Here is a 23101-nt window from a genome sequence, read left to right as displayed (position 1 = left end):
TCACCCACTCACACAGTCCCCCACCCACCCACTCACTCACCCACTCGCTCACCCACTCACACAGTCACCCACCCACTCACTCACCCACTCATTCACTCACCCACTAACTCACCCACTCACTCACCCACCCACTCATCCACCCACTCACCCACTCACCCACTCACTCACCCACTCAATCACCCACCCACTCACCTACTCACACAGTCACCCACCCACTCATTCACCCACCCACTCACTCACCCACTCATTCACTCACCCACTCACCCACTCACTCACCCACTCAATCACCCACTCACTTACCCACTCACTCACCCACTCACACAGTCACCCACCCACTCACTCACCCACTTATTCACTCACCCACTCACTCACCCACTCAATCACCCACTCACTCACCTAACCACTCACCCACTCACTCACCCACTCACTCACACACCTACCCCCTCACCCACTCACCCACTCACCCACCCACCCACCCACTCCCCCACTCACTCACCCACCCACTCAATCACCCACTCAATCACCCACTCACTCACTCACTCACGCACTCACTCACCCACTCACTCACTCACCCACCCACTCACCCACTCACTCACTCACTCACCCACCCACTCACCCACTCACTCACTCACCCACTCAATCACCAACTCACTCACCCACTCACCCACCCACCCACTCACTCACCCACTCACTCACTCACGCACTCACTCACCCACTCACTCACCCACCCACTCACCCACTCACTCACTCACTCACTCACCCACCCACTCACCCACTCACTCACTCACCCACTCAATCACCAACTCACTCACCCACTCACCCACCCACTCACTCACCCACTCAATCACCAACTCACTCACCCACTCACCCACCGACTCACTCACCCACTCAATCACCAACTCACTCACCCACTCGCTCACCCACTCACCCACTGAGGAGGAGGGGTGGGGTGATCAGGAGGAGTGGGAGGAGGGGGCGGAGGGGGGAGGGGCGAGGGGGAAGAGGGGGTGGAGGGGTGAGGGGGGGAGGAGGGGCGAGGGGGGGGGCGAGGGCGAGGAGTGACGAGGTGGAGTGCGTGGTGTATAAGGCGGTGTAAGAGTGAGCAGGGGCTGAGTTGGAGTCAAGCTCTGAGAGGTCAATTTGTGTCGTCGTGTGGAGCGAGCAAGGCAGCAGCGCACAGAGTAAGTAGAGAAATTGTGCAGAGTACAGAGAGAGTACTAGGTGAGTACAGTGGTTGAGTCAGTGGGCGAGTGAGTGGGTGAGTGAGTGAGTGGTTGAGTCAGTGGGTGAGTGAGTGGGTGAGTGAGTGGGTGAATGAGTGGGTGAGTGAGTGGGTGAGTGAGTGGGTGAATGAGTGAGTGGGTGAGTAAGTGCGTGAGTGGGTGAGTGAGTGAGTAGGTGACTGGGGGGTGAATGGGTGAGTGAGTTGGTGAGTGAGTGGATGGGTGAGTGAGTCAGTTAGTGGGTGAGTGAGTAGGTGAATGAGTGAGTGGGTGAGTGAGTGTGTGGGTGAGTGGGTGACTGGGTGGGTGAATGGATGGGTGAGTGAGTGTGTTAATGAGTGAATTGTTGAATCGGTGAGTGAGTGGGTGAGTGAGTGGGTGAGTGAGTCAGTTAGTGGGTGAGTGAGTAGGTGAATGAGTGAGTGGGTGAGTGAGTGTGTGGGTGAGTGGGTGACTGGGGGGTGAATGGGTGAGTGAGTTGGTGAGTGAGTGGATGGGTGAGTGAGTCAGTTAGTGGGTGAGTGAGTAGGTGAATGAGTGAGTGGGTGAGTGAGTGTGTGGGTGAGTGGGTAGGTGAGTGGGTAAGTGGATGAGTGGGTGAGTAAGTGGGTGAGTGCGTGGGTGAGTGGGTGAGTGAATGAGTGAGTGGGTGAGTGAGTGAGTGGGTGAGTGAGTGAGTGAGTGGGTGGGTGGGTGAGTGGGTGAGTGAGTTTGTGGGTGAGTGGGTGAGTGAGTGGGTGAGTGAGTGGGTGAGTGAGTGGGTGAATGAGTGGGTGAGTGGGTGAATGAGTGGGTGGGTGAGTGGGTGAATGGGTAAGTGAGTGAGTAGGTGAGGGAATGGGTGAGTGACTGAGTGGGTGAGAGAGTGGCTGAGTGAGTGGGTGAGTGAGTGGCTGAGTGTGTGTAAGTGCCTGCGTGAGTGGGTGGGTGAGTGGGTGAGTGGGTGAGTAAGTGGGTGAGCGAGTGGGTGAGTGAGTGGGTGAGTGAGTGGGTGAGTAAGTGGGTGAGTAAGTGGGTGAGTAAGTGAGTGAGTGAGTGGGTGAGTGAGTGAGTGAGTGGGTGAGTGAGTGGGTGAATGAGTGGGTGAGTGGGTGAATGAGTGGGTGGGTGAGTGGGTGCATGGGTAAGTGAGTGAGTAGGTGAGGGAGTGGGTGAGTGACTGAGTGGGTGAGTGAGTGGGTGAGTGAGTGGGTGAGTGAGTGAGTGAGTGGCTGAGTGTGTGTGTAAGTAGCTGCGTGAGTGGGTGGGTGAGTGGGTGAGTAAGTGGGTGAGCGAGTGGGTGAGTGAGTGGGTGAGTGAGTGGGTGAGTGAGTGGGTGAGTAAGTGGGTGAGTAAGTGAGTGAGTGAGTGAGTGGGTGAGAGGGTGAGTGAGTGTGTGAGTGGGTGAGTGAGTTGGTGAATGAGTGGGTGAGTGGTTGAATGGGTAAGTGAGTGAGGGAGTGGGTGAGTGACTGAGTGAGTGGGTGAGTGAGTGGGTGAGTCGGTGAGTGAGTGGGTGAGTGGGTGAGTGGGTGAGTAGCTGAGTGTGTGGGTAATTGGCTGCGTGAGTGGGTGAGTGAGTGGGTGAGTGGGCGAGTGGGTGAGTAAGTGAGTGAGTGGGTGAGTGAATGAGTGAGTGGGTAAGTGAGTGGGTGAGTGAGTGGGTGAGTGGGTGAGTTAGTGAGTGGGTGAGTGAGTGAGTGGGTGAGTGGGTTAGTGAGTGGGTGAGTGTGTGTGTGAGTGAGTGTGTAGGTGAGTGGGTGACTGGGTGGGTGAATGGATGGGTGAGTGAGTGTGTTAATGAGTGAATTGTTGAATCGGTGAGTGAGTGGGTGAGTGAGTGGGTGAGTGAGTCAGTTAGTGGGTGAGTGAGTAGGTGAATGAGTGTGTGGGTGAGTGAGTGTGTGGGTGAGTGGGTAGGTGAGTGGGTAAGTGGGTGAGTGGGTGAGTAAGTGGGTGAGTGCGTGGGTGAGTGGGTGAGTGAATGAGTGAGTGGGTGAGTGAGTGGGTGAGTGAGTGAGTGAGTGCGTGGGTGGGTGGGTGGGTGAGTGGGTGAGTGTGTTTGTGGGTAAGTGAGTGGGTGAGTGAGTGGGTGAGTGAGTGGGTGAGTGAGTGGGTGAATGAGTGGGTGAGTGGGTGAATGAGTGGGTGGGTGAGTGGGTGAATGGGTAAGTCAGTGAGTAGGTGAGGGAGTGGGTGAGTGACTGAGTGGGTGAGAGAGTGGCTGAGTGAGTGGGTGAGTGGCTGAGTGTGTGTGTAAGTGGCTGCGTGAGTGGGTGGGTGATTGGGTGAGTAAGTGGGTGAGCGAGTGGGTGAGTGAGTGGGTGAGTGAGTAGGTGAGTGAGTGGGTGAGTAAGTGGGTGAGTAAGTGAGTGAGTGAGTGAGTGAGTGGGTGAGAGGGTGAGTGAGTGTGTGAGTGGGTGAGTGAGTTGGTGAATGAGTGGGTGAGTGGTTGAATGGGTAAGTGAGTGAGGGAGTGGGTGAGTGACTGAGTGAGTGGGTGAGTGAGTGGGTGAGTGGGTGAGTGAGTGGGTGAGTGGGTGAGTGGGTGAGTAGCTGAGTGTGTGGGTAATTGGCTGCGTGAGTGGGTGAGTGAGTGGGTGAGTGGGCGAGTGGGTGAGTAAGTGAGTGAGTGGGTGAGTGAATGAGTGAGTGAGTGGGTAAGTGAGTGGGTGAGTGAGTGGGTGAGTGGGTGAGTTAGTGAGTGGGTGAGTGAGTGAGTGGGTGAGTGGGTTAGTGAGTGGGTGAGTGTGTGTGTGAGTGAGTGTGTAGGTGAGTGGGTGACTGGGTGGGTGAATGGATGGGTGAGTGAGTGTGTTAATGAGTGAATTGTTGAATCGGTGAGTGAGTGGGTGAGTGAGTGGGTGAGTGAGTCAGTTAGTGGGTGAGTGAGTAGGTGAATGAGTGAGTGGGTGAGTGAGTGTGTGGGTGAGTGGGTAGGTGAGTGGGTAAGTGGGTGAGTGGGTGAGTAAGTGGGTGAGTGCGTGGGTGAGTGGGTGAGTGAATGAGTGAGTGGGTGAGTGAGTGGGTGAGTGAGTGAGTGAGTGCGTGGGTGGGTGGGTGGGTGAGTGGGTGAGTGTGTTTGTGGGTGAGTGAGTGGGTGAGTGAGTGGGTGAGTGGGTGAGTGAGTGAGTGGGTGAATGAGTGGGTGAGTGGGTGAATGAGTGGGTGGGTGAGTGGGTGAATGGGTAAGTCAGTGAGTAGGTGAGGGAGTGGGTGAGTGACTGAGTGGGTGAGAGAGTGGCTGAGTGAGTGGGTGAGTGGCTGAGTGTGTGTGTAAGTGGCTGCGTGAGTGGGTGGGTGATTGGGTGAGTGGGTGAGTAAGTGGGTGAGCGAGTGGGTGAGTGAGTGGGTGAATGAGTGGGTGAGTAAGTGGGTGAGTAAGTGGGTGAGTAAGTGAGTGAGTGAGTGAGTGGGTGAGTGAGTGAGTGGGTGGGTGGGTGGGTGAGTGAGTGGGTGAATGAGTGGGTGAGTGGGTGAATGAGTGGGTGGGTGAGTGGGTGAGTGAGTGGGTGAGTGAGTGAGTGGCTGAGTGTGTGTGTAAGTGGCTGCGTGAGTGGGTGTGTGAGTAGGTGAGTAAGTGGGTGAGCGAGTGGGTGAGTGAGTGGGTGAGGGAGTGGGTGAGTGAGTGGGTGAGTAAGTGGGTGAGTAAGTGAGTGAGTGAGTGGGTGAGTGAGTGAGTGGGTGAGAGGGTGAGTGAGTGTGTGAGTGGGTGAGTGAGTTGGTGAATGAGTGGGTGAGTGGTTGAATGGGTAAGTGAGTGAGTGGGTGAGGGAGTGGGTGAGTGACTGAGTGAGTGGGTGAGTGAGTGGGTGAGTGGGTGAGTGAGTGGGTGAGTGAGTGAGTAGCTGAGTGTGTGGGTAAGTGGCTGCGTGAGTGGGTGAGTGAGTGGGTGAGTGGGCGAGTGGGTGAGTAAGTGGGTGAGTGGGTGAGTGAGTGGGTGAGTGGGTGAGTGAATGAGTGAGTGAGTGGGTGAGTGAGTGGGTGAGTGAGTGGGTGAGTGGGTGAGTGAGTGAGTGAGTGAGTGGGTGAGTGAGTGAGTGAGTGGGTGAGTGGGTTAGTGAGTGGGTGAGTGGGTGTGTGAGTGAGTGGGCGAGTGGGTGAGTGACTGAGTGGGTGAGTGAGTGAGTGGGTGAGTGACTGAGTGACTGAGTGGGTGAGTGGGTGAGTGAGTGGGTGAGTGACTGAGTGGGTGAGTGAGTGAGTTGGTGAGGAGGTGAGTGAGTGAGTGAGTGGACTCTTTTCCTGACAGGATGTTTCTGGGAGGGATCTCGGTGTTGCTGTTCGCGATGACGACGCTGCTGCTGCTACAAACCACCACCTCATTAAGACGAGGAGACAGTGAGTCCGTCACCATCATCACCATCATCATCATCACCATCATCACCACCATCATCACCACCACAACCACCATCATCACCACCACTATCATCACCACCATCACCATCATCACCACCATCACCACCATCACCATCATCACCACCATCATCATCACCATCATCATCACCACCGTCACCACCATCACCACCATCACCATCATCACCACCATCACCACCATCATCACCATCACCACCATCACCATCATCACCACCATCATCACCACCATCATCATCATCATAATCACCACAACCACCACCATCAGCACCACCATCATCATATTCACCATCACCACCATCATCACCTCCGCCACCATCACTAACCCTATCACCACCATTACCACCACCATCACCGTCACCACCATCATCATTATCACCATCAACACCACCATCATAACCAACAACATCACCACCATCAACATCACCACCATCATCACCACCACCATCATCACCGTCACCACCATCACCATCATCACCACAACCACCACCATCAGCACCACTATCACCACCACCACTATCATCGGGTGATGGTGGAGGGGGGGGGGTTGGTGGCCAGATGCTGCTTATGCCCCAACAGCACTTGCCCCCAGCAGCCGGCGAAGGCTACACGGGGGATCTTTGTCTTTGCCTCTCTCCCCACGAGGGTCGTGCGTGGGCCGCTGTGGGGAGTCGTTCGTGAGAGGCGTCACGTGCTCCTGCGACTTCGACTGCACCAAGTTCAAGCAGTGCTGCCGCGACTTCAGGAGCGTCTGCACCAAGGGTGAGAGAGAGACACACGGCGTCGTCGTCGTCGTCGTCATCATCGTCGTCGTCGTCATCATCGTCGTCGTCATCATCGTCACCATCATCATTGTCATCGCCATCATCGTCATCAACCGTCGTCGTCATCATCATCGTCATCGCCATTGTCATCATCATCATCGTCATCATCATCATCGTCGTCATCGCCATCATCGTCATCGCCATCATCGTCATCTACCGTCATCGTCATCGTCATCATCGTCATCAACCGTCGTCGTCATCATCGTCATCATCATCATCGTCATCGCCATTATCGTCATCATCATCATCGTTATCATCATCGTCATCATCATCGTCATCAACCGTCGTCGTCATCATCGTCATCATCATCATCGTCATCATCATCGTCGTCATCATCATCGTCATCATCGTCATCATCATCGTCATCAACCGTCGTCAACATCAGCACCATCATCAGCAGCACCATCATAAGCGCCATCATCACCGTTATCATCAGCAACATCGTCATCATCATCATCACCATCATCATCACAATCATCATCATCATCACCATCATCATCATCACCATCATCATCAGCACCATCGTCGTCAGCATCATCATCATCACCATCATCATCACCATCACCAGCACCATCATCATCATTACCATCATCATCACTACCATCATCATCACTACCACCACCATCATCATCACTACCACCATCATCATCACTACCACCATCATCATCAATACCACCACCATCATCATCATCATCACTACCACCATCATCATCACTACCACAATCATCATCACACCCACCACCATCATCATCACTACCACCACCATCATCATCACTACCACCACCATCATCATCACTACCACCACCAACATCATCACTACCACCACCATCATCATCACTACTACCACCATCATCATCACTACCACAATCATCATCACACCCACCACCACCATCATCACACCCACCACCATCATCATCACTACCACCACCATCATCATCACTACCACCATCATCATCACTATCACTACCATCATCACTATCACTACCATCATCACCATCACTACCACCATCATCATCACCACTACCACCACCATCATCATCACTACCACCATCATCATCACTACCACCATCACTATCACTACCACCACCACCATCATCATCACTACCACCATCACTATCACTACCACCAGAGGTGGGACAAAGTCATTGTTATGCAAGTCCAAGTCGAGTCGCAAGTCATCAAATTCATGACTCGAGTCTGACTCGAGTCCAAGTCACATGACTCGAGTCCACATCTCATAGGTGGGACAAAGTCATTGTTATGCAAGTCCAAGTCGAGTCGCAAGTCATCAAATTCATGACTCGAGTCTGACTCGAGTCCAAGTCACATGACTCGAGTCCACACCTCTGACTACCACCGCCACCATCATCATCACTACCACCACCACCATCATCATCACTACCACCACCATCATCATCACTACCACCACCATCATCATCACCACCACAACCACCACCATCATCACTACCACCATCATCATCATCGCCGTCACGCACCTAGGGGGGGGGGGGTCAGACATTTGTGACGATGGGGGGGGTGAGACATGTGACGTCACATCAAAATGCGCAACTTTAAATAAATATAGACAACACGTTCTACTTAATTAAATATACTTTTTGATAAATGTTTTCTGCTACGACATCAGAGTGCAGCGCCACATTAAATACGCACAACAATGACAATAGTTTAAAGCGATTTGAAGCATGTTTAATATTTTTTTTGGGGGGGGGCAGAGCTTTGTGACGTTTTATTTTAGGGGGGGGTCTGACTTTTTGTGACGAAGAAAGGGGGGGTCAAAAATCGTCCAAAATCGCGTGACGTCATTTATGGACGGCCCCTTACAGAAGTTGCCCCCCACAGTCTGCTAGAGGCTACACGGGGGATCTTTGTCTGTGTATAGGCGCTGCTGCTACTCACCACTAACAACACTTGCCCCTGCAGCCCTGTTAGAGGCTACACGGGGGATCTTTATCTGTGTATAGGCGCTACTAACAGCACTTGCCCCTACAGCCCTACCAGAGGCTACACGGGGGATCGTTGTCTGTGTATAGGCGCTACTAACAGCACTTGCCCCTACTGCCCTGTTAGAGGCTATACGGGGGATCTTTGTCTGTGTATAGGCGCTGCTGCTACTCACCACTGACAGCACTTGCCCCTACAGCCCTGCTAGAGGCTTCACGGGGGATCTTTATCTGTGTATAGGCGCTTCTAACAGCACTTGCCCCAACATCCTGTTAGAGGCTACACGGGGGATCTTTGTCTGTGTATAGGCGCTACTAACAGCACTTGCCCCTACAGCCCTGCTAGAGGCTACACGGGGGATCTTTGTCTGTGTATAGGCGCTACTAACAACACTTGCCCCAGCAGTATGCTAGAGGCTACACGGGGGACCTTTGTCTGTGTGTAGCGGTGATACGCGCTGGGTGTATATGTCGTGTGCCAGCGCGTATGTACGGGTGTGTGTGTGGTGACGCGCGCTGACGGGGAGGAGCAGGCGTCAGTGCGCGGGTGGGGGTAGTGCTGCTGATTGGCTGTGTGCCGGTGACGCGCCCAGAGGGAGTGATCGGGTAGCAGCGCGGTGTGATTGGTCGGAGAGTGGAAACACGCGCTGAGCGGAACCGGATCGTGGGGATAGCGCGTGGGGATTGGGTAACGGAGGAGCGGTGCCGACGTTGAGGTCCGCATCCGCTCCGTCTCCCGGGAAGAAGGGGTATATAAGGTGATGCACAGAGGAGCAAGGGGCAGAAGTGGAACCATCTAAGAATGAAGACGAAGGTGTAGAGATAGAGCCCGGAGAGGAGAGTAATGGAGAGTAGAAGAGAGTAGGTATAGTGTGTAGCCAGCGAGATAGAACGGTCTACACGAGCTGAGTAAGGTATAGTGTGTAGCCAGCGAGATAGAACGGTCTACACGAGCTGAGTAATGTATAGTGTGTAGCCAGCGAGATAGAACGGTCTACACGAGCTGAGTAATGTGTAGTGTGTAGCCAGCGAGAGAGAACGGTCTGCACGAGCCGAGTATGCATACGGTGTAGCCAGCGAGAGAGAACGGTCTGCACGAGCCGAGTATGCATACGGTGTAGCCAGCGAGAGAGAGAGCAAAGTCTACACGAGGAGAGAGAGAGCAAAGTCTACACGAGGAGAGAGAGAGAGAGAGAGTGTAGCAGAGGCGCAGAGTCTACACGAGGCGAGAGAGGAGTGTAGCCGAGGCGCGGAGTCTACACGAGGCACAGAGAGCCGGCAGCACAGAATCCTGAGTCAAGAGAAGTGCGGTGTGAAGAAGAGAGGCCACGCGTTGTATTGTTACAAGTCAAGATTTAATAAAAGAAGTGTGTTCCCGTCAAGGAGTTTCCTGCCGTCATTTTCCAATACTTCATCTGGCGTCAGAAGTGAAACGGGCTTCCAAGTATGGAGACGAGGAAGACCCGTAGGACCCACGGGATTGACCGCGAGGAAGACCTGGACGACTCGGAGCCGCTGGTGGCGGGGGGTGAGGAAGAGGACTTGCCCACGCTGCAGGGTCCGTCGACGGCGCCGGCCGAGCGACCGGGGACAGACGCCGGGCTTCGTGAGGCGCACTCCCGACTGGCGGAGCTGCTGCTCGCCGCCGCGTCCATCTTGGCGGAGATCAGCTCGTCGGGAGGAGCGGGGACGGTGGGGGACATTTTACAAGGTCGCCCCGCAGATTCCCGCCAAAACGAATGGGGGATTCCCGCCATTGCGCCTGGGCCTACTTTTGGCGGGAACGGCGAGCGCCACGTGGTGGTGGGTTCCCAAGCGCGCGCATCGACGTCATCAGCGCGCGAGGGGGTCCGCCATCTTACGTCTGCTGCTGGAGCCGCCATCTTAGACACTGACGGACAGGCGGAGAGGAACCACGAGGCGGATGACTTCATTTTTCAGCAGCGCCTGCCCACGTTGTCAGCCTTCAAGGCGGAAGGCGGAGACTGGGGCCAATTTCAGCGAAGGTTTTTGGCGCATCAAGAGATGTCAGCGTGGTCCGATGCTACGGCGCTGCGGGCATTGCCCGCCATGCTGGACGACGATGCGCTCGCGGCCTTCAGGGCTGCACGGAAGTCGGACCGCTCCACGCTGAAGGATGCGCTGGGTTTGTTGGCCAGGGTCTACGGGCCTCCCTCTACATGCCGCCATCAGTTCTACGCAAGACGGAAAGCGGCCACGGAGACCGCGCTGGCCTATCGCACGGCGTTGCTGGCTCTTGCTGATGCTGCGTTCCCTCGGATGGACGAGGAGGGCCAAGACGCGATGGTTTTGGAGCAGCTGCTCAAGTTGGCGCAGGACCTGGGGGTCCCTATCAACACAGCTGACGACATTGATATTTCTTCTTTGAGAGTCGCCACGAGTATTCAAGCGCACGAGGCCCTACAACGGAAGCAAGGCGTTGGTTGCAACGCTGCTGTCGTCGCAGCCCCGGGGTTGGTGGTCGCCGAACCCCAAGTCGTCAGCCCACGAGAGGAGGCGTTCGCCACGGGACGACCAGGGGACTGGAGGCCGGGGGCCCGGTCGCCTCTGCGATCGGGCCGAAAGTCGGAGCAACCAAGATCTACTCCGACCCTCGTCACGTGCTATAACTGCGGCCTCCGGGGCCACGTGGCGTCCGGGTGCCGCGCTCCGCGGCAGCGCGCCATAGGAGCTCGGCTGGACGACGACCGAGAGCCCAAGTCATCTCTACAATCCCCGGCAAGTCGCGGCACCTCACACGCTCGGCCTGTTTATTCGGCACACATGGGACGCCGCGTTGCGGCGGAGGAGGGCCGGTTAAGGTTCGGGGATTCGGTTCGGCGAGGGGGGTTCGGCCGGGACCAGGGAGACATTGAATGGGCGGAATTGGGGCATAGAATTGTGGCTGCTTCGGCGGGTTCGTCCGTTGTTACGGGATCTATTGATGGGGTTGAGATTAGGGTGTTAGTGGACACGGGGGCATCGGCAACTATTATATCGGACCTCATTTATAATATTCTTCCAGTCCAATGTCGTCCGCTGCTTCCAGTGGATGTGCCATTTTACGCCGCTAATGGGGGATCGTTGGGCATTATCGGTCAGGTTAGGGCGTCCATTTGCATTGGAGATATCAAATTATCGGGACCCGTTTTCGTTTCGTCTTCTTTGGCAGTTCCGTGTCTTTTGGGCACTGACTTTTTGGCTAAAATGCCCATTAAAATTCTTATCGATCAACGATGCATTGAACTGCCATCGGGTCGCCGGATTTCATTTTTGACGGGCTCTACTGACATTCGGACGGCGTGCGCTACGATACAAGCGGTGGCGACGCAGACAGTGCAAGTGCCCCCGGGTTCACAGATGTTGATTCCCCTCCGGTTGCGAAAACCATGGGTGAGGGAGGCTTCGGGACAGAGTATGCTTTTGGGTCCTTCTAACAAGGCTGTCGGGGGTCTTGATTTATCGGTGGCTCACACTTTGGTGCGGGCTGACAGGGATCCGTTTGTGATGGTTTTGAACGCGGGGTCGCGACCAGCTGTCATCCCGCAGGGCACCGTGCTGGCTCACGCGGCGCAGGTTCCTGGGGATGATGGGTTGGTTGCGCAGGTGGGCTCGAGCCCCGCGCGGAACGTTGAGCCAAGGGAAGACCTTGAGTGGGTCCATTCGTTATGTGCCGCCTCGGACGATTTGTCGGCGGCGCAGTTGGGTGCGCTGCGCGAGTTGCTCATTGAATTCTCTGATGTATTCAGTAAACATAAGTATGACATTGGGTGCACGGATTTGTTGCACCATCACATTGAAACGGGCGATGCGGCGCCGGTCAGGCTAAATCCCTTCCGACTGAGTCCCGTGGAGAAGGAACATGTTCAGTCGGCTGTTAACGATATGCTAGAAGCCGATATTATTTCACCCTCCTCTAGCCCGTGGGGAGCGCCTATTGTGCTGGTTAAGAAGCAGGACGGGTCCCTGCGATTCTGCGTTGATTTCCGTCGCCTGAATAAGATCTCTGTGGCTGACGCGTATCCGCTCCCCAGGATGGATGAGTCCCTCGATGCATTGTCGGGTGCGCGATATTTTTCGACTCTTGATTTGTTATCGGGGTTTTGGCAGTTGCCGCTCGACGAAGAGTCGAAACCTAAGACAGCATTTCGGACTCCAGGGGGGCTGTTCCAGTTTAACCGGTTACCCATGGGACTTCACTCCTCTCCAGCGACGTTTCAGCGACTTATGGAGCTGGTTTTGTCGGGCTTGCAGTGGGATACATGCTTGATTTATATGGACGATGTCATTGTTTTCAGTAAAACGTTTGAGGAACACCTCCGGCGATTGAGAGGGGTGTTCTTGCGAATGCGATCGGCTAAGTTGAAATTTAAACCGGCCAAATGTCACCTCCTTCGTAGGTCCGTTAGATACTTGGGTCACATTGTCGATTCTTCGGGGATCTCCACCGATCCCGCGAAGACGGATTGTGTCGGTTCGTGGCCGACACCTACGTCCGTTTCCGACGTGCGTAGTTTCATCGGGTTTGCTTCTTATTATCGGCGGTTCGTTGAGCACTTCGCCACTATTGCAAAACCCTTGCACGCTCTAACGGCGAAGGGAGTGAAGTTCAAATGGGGACCGGAGGAGGAGGCCGCGTTTCGCTCCCTCCGGGACGCCTTGGTGGGTGCCCCACCCTTGTGTTATCCCGATTTTGCCAGTCCCTTTTTGCTGGACACGGATGCTAGCAACACGGGCATTGGGGGGGTGCTATCCCAAGTCGTTGGGGGGGTCGAAAGAGTTGTCGCCTACGGTAGTAGGGTGTTGTCTCCGGCGGAGCAGCGCTACTGTGTCACCCGTCGCGAGCTGCTTGCCATTGTTTTTTTTGTGCAGCAGTTTAGGCCATATCTGTATGGTCGTCACTTTACAGTCCGAACGGACCACGCGGCGCTACAGTATTCATTGAGGGTCGCCCAGCCCTCGGGCCAGTTGTCGCGTTGGTTGGAAGTCCTCCAGGACTATCAGTTTACGACTACGTACCGTAAGGGGTTGCGACACACGAATGCCGATTGCTTGTCGCGGTTGTTGCCTTGTGATGAATGCGCGTGTTTGTCGGGATCGGCGCGCTGTAAACCGACGCTTGCGGGGGAGATGGGGGCACTGGCTGCGACAGCGGGCGCACCGAGTGGGGATGATTCCACTGCCTCTCAGGGTCGGGACTCGCTGCTCTCGCTGTCGCTCAGCGAATGGGGCCGCCTCCAGATGGCGGACAGCTCGCTGCTAGCATTGCGCCGCAAGGTTGGGGGTCCCGAGGGGGACCAGGAGCGTACCGGCTCCTATGTACTTGAGCGGGGCGTGTTATTGAAATGGGACAGTTTGTCCCGGCGGAACGCACTCGTGGTGCCTTCCGCTGTGAGGGGGAGGGTTGTCTTGGCGGCACACGAACGCCTCTTGCACTTGGGAGTTAACAAGACGCTTGCCCTGCTTCAGCGTGACTATTACTGGCCGGGAATGGGAAGTGATGTGGTGCATATTCTGAAGGGGTGCGTTGAGTGCGCCAGGCGTAAACCACCGGCCGTGGCAGCTAATCCACCGCTGCAATCTATTCAGGTCTCGCGTACCAACGAGCTCGTTGCACTCGATATTTTGGGGCCCTTCCCAGTCACGCCGAGAGGGAATAAATATTTGTTAGTGGGGGTCGAATACTTTACCCGATGGCCTATGGCGTGGCCTCTCGCTAACCAGTCGGCAGCGGCTGTGACGGATGCCTTCGTCCAGGGCTATGTCCTGGACAAGGGGGCTCCCGAACGCCTGCTGACCGACCAAGGTAAAAATTTTTCGAGTAAATTGTTGCAAGAGGTGTGCGATCTGTTGGGTACCAAGAAGGTGCGTACCTCCCCGTACCACCCGCAGACTGACGGGATGGTGGAGAGACTCCACAAAACCTTGACTTCCATGCTGTGCCAGCAGGTGTGCGAGGCACATGTAGATTGGGACCTGCAGGTCCCGGGAGTCCTTGCCGCGTATAGAATGGCCCCCCATGCAGCTACGGGGTTTTCCCCATTCTATTTGATGTACGGTCGGGAAGCTGACCCGCCAATAGAAACGCAACTTGGCCTGTCCGCTCCACGAACTAATTCTAATTTGGCAGAACATATTAAGTTTAATATTCATAAGCTGACAGAGGCGAGGGAGGCCGCACGGCTTAATTCGCGGGCTCGCCAAATTGCTAATGAACGGTTGCGGGCACGGAAGATGTCCATGCACGAATGGAAACCAGGTGACAGGGCCTGGCTGCATTGCCCTCAGGCACCCTTGGCTACGTCGCCTAAATTGTTGAGACCGTGGAGGGGACCCGTGGAGGTCGTGCGCGTTGCACGGCCCCAGTGCGTTCAGATAAAGTGGGGAAAGCGCCGGTGGTACGTTCACCCCTCCCGACTGAAACCGTTCTCGCCTCCATATGGCCTCCCCTTGTGTCGTGATGGCCGGGCGTGTGACGTGACCGGCGACCCAGAGGGGGAAATGTCTCTGCCTGATCCACACGTATTGTCACCTGATCTGCTCCCAGGTGTCTCGGAACTGACAGCTGCCGATCACCGGCGGCCGGATCTCCGCGGCGGGGCCGGCCCTTTCAGGCCCGTTCCGCGCCGTCTGGAGCGGCCGGAACCGCCGGACGGTCGTCAGTGTCCCGCCCCATACGATGGACCAGCCAGACGGACTCGCGCCAGGTCGTGCTACTTTGCATGACCTGCCTCGTGAGGAGTCGGGGCAGTTGGAGCGCCTCGTCACTGCGTGTAGTCGCAGGGACGTGGGGCGCGTTCGTTTCGAATTTGCTCGTATCGTGTTATTGTTGACTTTTCGCGTTCATTGTCAATCTGTACATAGTTATTCTTGTTGTTGTTGTTGTTGTGTTATGTTACGGGGCACACTCGGGGGGTTATGGGGTTTTTTTTTGTTGGTTGTCGTTTTATCGTCGTGGTTGGTTGTTGTTAGCAGCCGGGCCGGCTGCGAGCTATGTGGGAGGGGGTGATGTAGCGGTGATACGCGCTGGGTGTATATGTCGTGTGCCAGCGCGTATGTACGGGTGTGTGTGTGGTGACGCGCGCTGACGGGGAGGAGCAGGCGTCAGTGCGCGGGTGGGGGTAGTGCTGCTGATTGGCTGTGTGCCGGTGACGCGCCCAGAGGGAGTGATCGGGTAGCAGCGCGGTGTGATTGGTCGGAGAGTGGAAACACGCGCTGAGCGGAACCGGATCGTGGGGATAGCGCGTGGGGATTGGGTAACGGAGGAGCGGTGCCGACGTTGAGGTCCGCATCCGCTCCGTCTCCCGGGAAGAAGGGGTATATAAGGTGATGCACAGAGGAGCAAGGGGCAGAAGTGGAACCATCTAAGAATGAAGACGAAGGTGTAGAGATAGAGCCCGGAGAGGAGAGTAATGGAGAGTAGAAGAGAGTAGGTATAGTGTGTAGCCAGCGAGATAGAACGGTCTACACGAGCTGAGTAAGGTATAGTGTGTAGCCAGCGAGATAGAACGGTCTACACGAGCTGAGTAATGTATAGTGTGTAGCCAGCGAGATAGAACGGTCTACACGAGCTGAGTAATGTGTAGTGTGTAGCCAGCGAGAGAGAACGGTCTGCACGAGCCGAGTATGCATACGGTGTAGCCAGCGAGAGAGAACGGTCTGCACGAGCCGAGTATGCATACGGTGTAGCCAGCGAGAGAGAGAGCAAAGTCTACACGAGGAGAGAGAGAGCAAAGTCTACACGAGGAGAGAGAGAGAGAGTGTAGCAGAGGCGCAGAGTCTACACGAGGCGAGAGAGGAGTGTAGCCGAGGCGCGGAGTCTACACGAGGCACAGAGAGCCGGCAGCACAGAATCCTGAGTCAAGAGAAGTGCGGTGTGAAGAAGAGAGGCCACGCGTTGTATTGTTACAAGTCAAGATTTAATAAAAGAAGTGTGTTCCCGTCAAGGAGTTTCCTGCCGTCATTTTCCAATACTTCATGTGTATAGGCGCTGCTGCTACTCGCCACTAACAACACTTGCCCCTACAGCCCTGCCAGAGGCTACACGGGGGATCTTTGTCTGTGTATAGGCGCTACTAACAGAACTTGCCCCTACAGTCCTGCTAGAGGCTACACGGGGGAGCTTTCTCTGTGTATAGGCGCTACTAACAGCACTTGCCCCTATAGCCCTGTTAGAGGCTACACGGGGGGTCTTTGTCTGTGTATAGGTGCTACTAACAGCACTTGCCCCTACAGCCCTGTTAGAGGCTACACGGGGGAGCTTTGTCTGTGTATAGGCGCTGCTGCTACTCGCTACTAACAGCACTTGCCCCAACAGCCTGCTAGAGGCTACACGGGGGATCGTTGTCTGTGTATAGGCGCTACTAACAGCACTTGCCCCTACTGCCCTGTTAGAGGCTATACGGGGGATCTTTGTCTGTGTATAGGCGCTGCTGCTACTCACCACTGACAGCACTTGCCCCTACAGCCCTGCTAGAGGCTTCACGGGGGATCTTTGTGTATAGGCGCTACTAACAGCACTTGCCCCTGCAGCCCTGCTAGAGGCTACAGGGGGGATCTTTGTCTGTGTATAGGCGCTGCTGCTACTAACAGCACTTGCCCCTACAGCCCTGCTAGAGGCTACACGGGGGATCTTTGTCTGTGTATAGGCGCTACTAACAGCACTTGCCCCTACAGCCCTGCTAGAGGCGACACGGGGGATCTTTGTCTGTGTATAGGCGCTACTAACAACACTTGCCCCAGCAGTATGCTAGAGGCTACAGGGGGGATCTTTGTCTGTGTATAGGCGCTGCTGCTACTCACCACTAACAGCACTTGCCCCTACAGCCCTGCTAGAGGCTACACGGGGGTTCTTTGTCTGTGTATAGGTGCTACTAACAGCACTTGCCCCAACAGCCCTGTTAGAGGCTACACGGGGGGTCTTTGTGTATAGGTGCTACTAACAGCACTTGCCCCTACAGCCCTGCCAGAGGCTACACGGGGGATCTTTGTCTGTGTATAGGCGCTACTAACAGAACTTGCCCCTACAGCCCTGCTAGAGGCTACACGGGGGAGCTTTCTCTGTGTATAGGCGCTACTAACAGCACTTGCCCCTACAGCCCTGTTAGAGGCTACACGGGGGAGCTTTGTCTGTGTATAGGCGCTGCTGCTACTCGCTACTAACAGCACTTGCCCCAACAGCCTGCTAGAGGCTGCACGGGGGATCTTTATCTGTGTATAGGCGCTGCTGCTACTCGCTACTAACAGCACTTGCCCCAACAGCCTGCTAGAGGCTATACGGGGGATCTTTGTGTGTGTATAGGCGTTACTAACAGCACTTGCCCCTGCAGCCCTGCTAGAGGCTACACGGGGGATCTTTATCTGTATATAGGCGCTACTAACAGCACTTGCCCCTGCAGCCCTGCTAGAGGCTACACGGGGGATCTTTGTGTGTGTATAGGCGCTGCTGCTACTCACCACTAACAACACTTGCCTCTGCAGCCCTGCTAGAGGCTACAGGGGGGATCTTTGTCTGTGTATAGACGCTGCTGCTACTCGCTACTAACACTTGCCCCTACAGCCCTGCTAGAGGCTACACCAGGTATCTTTGTCTGTGTATAGGATGCTACTAACAACACTTGCCCTTACAGCCCTGCTAGAGGCTACACGGGAGATTTTGTCTGTGTATAGGCGCTACTAACAACACTTGCCCCTACAGCCCTGCTAGAGGCTACACGGGGGATCTTTGTCTGTGTATAGGCGCTACTAACAGCACTTGCCCCTACAGCCCTGCTAGAGGCGACACGGGGGATCTTTGTCTGTGTATAGGCGCTACTAACAACACTTGCCCCAGCAGTATGCTAGAGGCTACAGGGGGGATCTTTGTCTGTGTATAGGCGCTGCTGCTACTCACCACTAACAGCACTTGCCCCTACAGCCCTGCTAGAGGCTACACGGGGGTTCTTTGTCTGTGTATAGGTGCTACTAACAGCACTTGCCCCAACAGCCCTGTTAGAGGCTACACGGGGGGTCTTTGTGTATAGGTGCTACTAACAGCACTTGCCCCTACAGCCCTGCCAGAGGCTACACGGGGGATCTTTGTCTGTGTATAGGCGCTACTAACAGAACTTGCCCCTACAGCCCTGCTAGAGGCTACACGGGGGAGCTTTCTCTGTGTATAGGCGCTACTAACAGCACTTGCCCCTACAGCCCTGTTAGAGGCTACACGGGGGAGCTTTGTCTGTGTATAGGCGCTGCTGCTACTCGCTACTAACAGCACTTGCCCCAACAGCCTGCTAGAGGCTGCACGGGGGATCTTTATCTGTGTATAGGCGCTGCTGCTACTCGCTACTAACAGCACTTGCCCCAACAGCCTGCTAGAGGCTATACGGGGGATCTTTGTGTGTGTATAGGCGTTACTAACAGCACTTGCCCCTGCAGCCCTGCTAGAGGCTACACGGGGGATCTTTATCTGTATATAGGCGCTACTAACAGCACTTGCCCCTGCAGCCCTGCTAGAGGCTACACGGGGGATTTTTGTGTGTGTATAGGCGCTGCTGCTACTCACCACTAACAACACTTGCCTCTGCAGCCCTGCTAGAGGCTACAGGGGGGATCTTTGTCTGTGTATAGACGCTGCTGCTACTCGCTACTAACACTTGCCCCTACAGCCCTGCTAGAGGCTACACCAGGTATCTTTGTCTGTGTATAGGCGCTACTAACAACACTTGCCCTTACAGCCCTGCTAGAGGCTACACGGGGGATTTTGTCTGTGTATAGGCGCTACTAACAACACTTGCCCCTACAGCCCTGCTAGAGGCTACACGGGGGATCTTTGTCTGTGTATAGGGGCTACTAACAGCACTTGCCCCTACAGCCCTGCTAGAGGCCACACGGGGGATCTTTATCTGTATATAGGCGCTACTAACAGCACTTGCCCCTACAGCCCTGTTAGAGGCTACACGGGGGGTCTTTGTCTGTGTATAGGTGCTACTAACAGCACTTGCCCCTACAGCCCTGTTAGAGGCTACACGGGGGAGCTTTGTCTGTGTATAGGCGCTGCTAACAACACTTGCCCCTACAGCCCTGCTAGAGACTACACTGGGTATCTTTGTCTGTGTATAGGCGCTACTAACAACACTTGCCCCTACAGCCCTGCTAGAGGCTACACCGGGTATCTTTGTCTGTGTGTAGGTGCTGCAGCTACTCGCCACTAACAGCACTTGCCCCTGCAGCCCTGCTAGAGGCTACACGGGGGGGAGACTTTTTAACGATGTTGTGTGCGTGGTGGGGGCGCTGATCGCAGAGTCGTCGTGCCGAGGCCGCTGCGAGGAGCCGTTCCGCCGGGGCCGGCGGTGCCACTGCGACTCGACCTGCGTGGAGTTCGGGGAGTGCTGCCCGGACCACGCCGAGTTCTGCACCGATACGACGCCGGAGGATGGTGAGGAAGAGGGGGGGGGTAGTGGGTGAGGGGTGGTGTGTGAGGAAGGGGTGGTGGGGTGACAAGCAGTGTTGAGTCTATGGGCAGTGTTGAGTCGATTGGTGGCAGTGTTGAATCCATGGGTAATGTTGAGTCTATGATGTAGTGTTGAGTCGATGGTGCAGTGTTGAGTCGATGGTGCAGTGTTGAGTCTATGGGGCAGAGTTGAGTCTATGGGGCAGAGTTGAGTCGATTGGTGGCAGTGTTGAATCCATGGGTAATGTTGAGTCTATGATGTAGTGTTGAGTCGATGGTGCAGTGTTGAGTCGATGGTGCAGTGTTGAGTCTATGGGCAGTGTTGAGTCTATGGGCATCGTTGAGTCTATGGGTCGCAGTGTTGAGTCTATGGGCAGTCTTCTTGGTTCTTGTAATTAATATAACAAATTAATTATTTTATTATGTTTTCTTTTTATTATTTTATTATTTCCCTTCTACGTGACTTTACCGAAAGAACCAAGAAGATGAATCCCTGCATTCACGAAAGCTTTAAATCGAAATTCTATGGGCAGTATTGAGTCGACGGTGCAGTGTTGAGTCTGTGGGGGGTAGTATTGAGTCTATGGTGCAGTGTTGAGTCTATGGGTAGTGTTGAGTCTATGGGTAGTGTTGAGTCTATGGGCAGTGTTGAGTCTATGGGCAGTGTTGAGTCTATGGGTAGTGTTGAGTCTATGGGCAGTGTTGAGTCTATGGGCAGTGTTGAGTCTATGGGTAGTGTTGAGTCTATGGGCAGTGTTGAGTCGATGGGTAGTGTTGAGTCTTTGGGTAGTGTTGAGTCTATGGGCAGTGTTGAGTCTATGGGTAGTGTTGAGTCTATGGGTAGTGTTGAGTCTATGGGCAGTGTTGAGTCGATGGGTAGTGTTGAGTCTATGGTCAGTGTTGAGTCTATGGTCAGTGTTGAGTCTATGGGCAGTGTTGAGTCTATAGGTAGTGTTGAATCTATGGGTAGTGTTGAGTCGATGGGTGGCAGTGTTGAGTCGATGGGGGGCAGTGTTGAGTCTATGGGTGGTTGTGTTGAGTCTATTGGCAGTGTTGAGTCTATGGTGCAGTGTTGAGTCTGTGGGTAGTGTTGAGTCTATGTGCAGTGTTGAGTCTATGGAGTAGTGTTGAGTCTATGGGTAGTGTTGAGTCTGTGGGTAGTGTTGAGTCTATGGTGCAGTGTTGAGTCTGTGGGTAGTGTTGAATCTATGTGCAGTGTTGAGTCTATGGGCAGTGTTGATTCTATGGGCAGTGTTGAGTCTATGGGCAGTGTTGAGTCTATAGGTAGTGTTGAGTCTATGGTGCAGTGTTGAGTCTATGGGTGGCAGTGTTGAGTCGATGGGTGGCAGTGTTGAGTCGATGGGTAGTGTTGAGCCTATGGAGCAGTGTTGAGTCTGTGGTGCATTGTTGAGTCTATGGTGCAGTGTTGAGTCTATGGTGCAGTGTTGAGTCTATGGGCAGTGTTGAGTCTATGGTCAGTGTTGAGTCTATGGACAGTGTTGAGTCTATGGGTAGTGTTGAGTCTATGGGCAGTGTTGAGTCTATAGGTGGCAGTGCTGAGTCTATGGGTGGCAGTGTTGAGTCTATGGGTAGTGTTGAGTCTATGAGGGGCAGTGTTAAGTCTATGGGCAGTGTTGAGTCGATGGGGGGCAGTGTTGAGTCTATGGGGGGCAGTGTTGAGTCTATGGTGCAGTGTTGAGTCTATGGGTGGCAGTGTTGAGTCTATGGGGGGCAGTGTTAAGTCTATGGGCAGTGTTGAGTCTATGGAGCAGTGTTGAGTCTATGGAGCAGTGTTGTGTCTATGGGCAGTGTTGAGTGTATGGGTAACAGTGTTGAGTGTATGGGCAGTGTTGAGTGTATGGGCAGTGTTGAGTCTATGGTGCAGTGTTGAGTCTATGGAGCAGTGTTGCGTCTATGGGCAGTGTTGAGTGTATGGGTAACAGTGTTGAGTGTATGGGCAGTGTTGAGTGTATGGGTGGCAGTGTTGAGTCTATGGGTGGCAGTGTTGAGTCTATGGGGGGCAGTGTTGAGTCTATGGGTGGCAGTGTTGAGTCGATGGGTGGCGGTGTTGAGTCGATGGGGGGCACTGTTGAGTCTATGGGTGACAGTGTTGAGTCTATGGGTGGCAGTGTTGAGTCGATGGTGCAGTGTTGAGTCGATGGGTGACAGTGTTGAGTCGATGGGTAGTGTTGAGTCGAAGGAGCAGTGTTGAGTCTGTGGTGCAGTGTTGAGTCTATGGTGCAGTGTTGAGTCTATGGGCAGTGTTGAGTCTATGGAGCAGTGTTGAGTCTGTGGTGCAGTGTTGAGTCTATGGTGCAATGTTGAGTCTATGGGCAGTGTTGAGTCTATGGGCAGTGTTGAGTCTATGGAGCAGTGTTGAGTCTGTGGTGCCGTGTTGAGTCTATGGTGCAATGTTGAGTCTATGGGCAGTGTTGAGTCTATGGAGCAGTGTTGAGTCTATGGTGCAGTGTTGAGTCTATGTGAGGTGTTGAGTATATGTGAGGTGTTGAGTCTATGGTGCAGTGTTGAGTCTATGGGCAGTGTTGAGTCGATGTTGCAGTGTTGAGTCTATGGGCAGTTTTGAGTCTATGGGTGGCAGTGTTGAGTCGATGTTGCAGTGTTGAGTCTATGGGTAGTGTTGAGTCTATGGTGCAGTGTTGAGTCCATGGGTAGTGTTGAGTCTATGGGCAGTGTTGAGTCTATGGGCAGTGTTGAGTCTATGGGTTGCAGTGTTGAGTCTATGGGTAGTGTTGAGTCTATGGGTAGTGTTGAGTCTATGGGCAGTGTTGAGTATATGGGTAGTGTTGAGTTTATGGGCAGTGTTGAGTCTATGGGTGGCAGTGTTGAGTCTATGGGTAGTGTTGAGTCTATGGGTAGTGTTGAGTCTATGGGCAGTGTTGAGTCTATGGGGGGCAGTGTTGAGTCGATGGGTGGCAGTGTTGAGTCGATGGGTGGCAGTGTTGAGTCGATGGGGGGCAGTGTTGAGTCTATGGGCAGTATTGAGTCTATGGTGCAGTGTTGAGTCGATTGGTGGCAGTGTTGAGTCTATGGGCAGTATTGAGTCTATGGTGCAGTGTTGAGTCTGTGGGCAGTGTTGAGTCTGTGGTGTAGTGTTGAGTCTATGGTGCAGTGTTGAGTCTATGGGCAATGTTGAGTATACGTGAGGTGTTGAGTCTATGGTGTAGTGTGGTGTCTATGGTGCAATGTTGAGTCTATGGGCGGTGTTGAGTCTATGGGTGGTGTTGAGTCTATGGTGCAATGTTGAGTCTATGGGCAGTGTTGAGTCTGTGGTGCAGTGTTGAGTCT

The 23101-nt window shown here is 54.4% G+C and overlaps 1 protein-coding gene across 2 annotated transcripts in view; it reads left to right on the top strand.

Moving 5' to 3' along the window:
* Positions 1-1081: 1081 nt before the first annotated feature.
* The window catches only part of LOC144733884 (uncharacterized), a 38772-nt gene continuing 16752 nt past the window's right edge, over positions 1082-23101 (top strand). Inside the window, exons 1-4 of one of the 2 annotated variants that reach the window (XM_078615890.1) lie at positions 1082-1181; positions 5455-5543; positions 6222-6338; positions 19646-19780. In XM_078615890.1, coding sequence (XP_078472016.1) covers positions 5456-5543; positions 6222-6338; positions 19646-19780 — 340 coding nt within the window. In that variant the 5' untranslated portion in view covers positions 1082-1181; position 5455. Of the gene's footprint in view, positions 1222-5454; positions 5544-6221; positions 6339-19645; positions 19781-23101 lie in introns of both variants that reach the window. The other variant, XM_078615891.1, reaches the window with a different exon arrangement.

Source organism: Lampetra planeri, chromosome 48 (assembly GCF_965212315.1).
Source record: "Lampetra planeri chromosome 48, kcLamPlan1.2.h2, whole genome shotgun sequence".
NCBI lineage: Eukaryota > Metazoa > Chordata > Hyperoartia > Petromyzontiformes > Petromyzontidae > Lampetra > Lampetra planeri.
The sequence above is the reverse complement of the archived record's forward strand: the minus strand, read 5'-3'. Positions and strand labels throughout refer to the sequence as shown.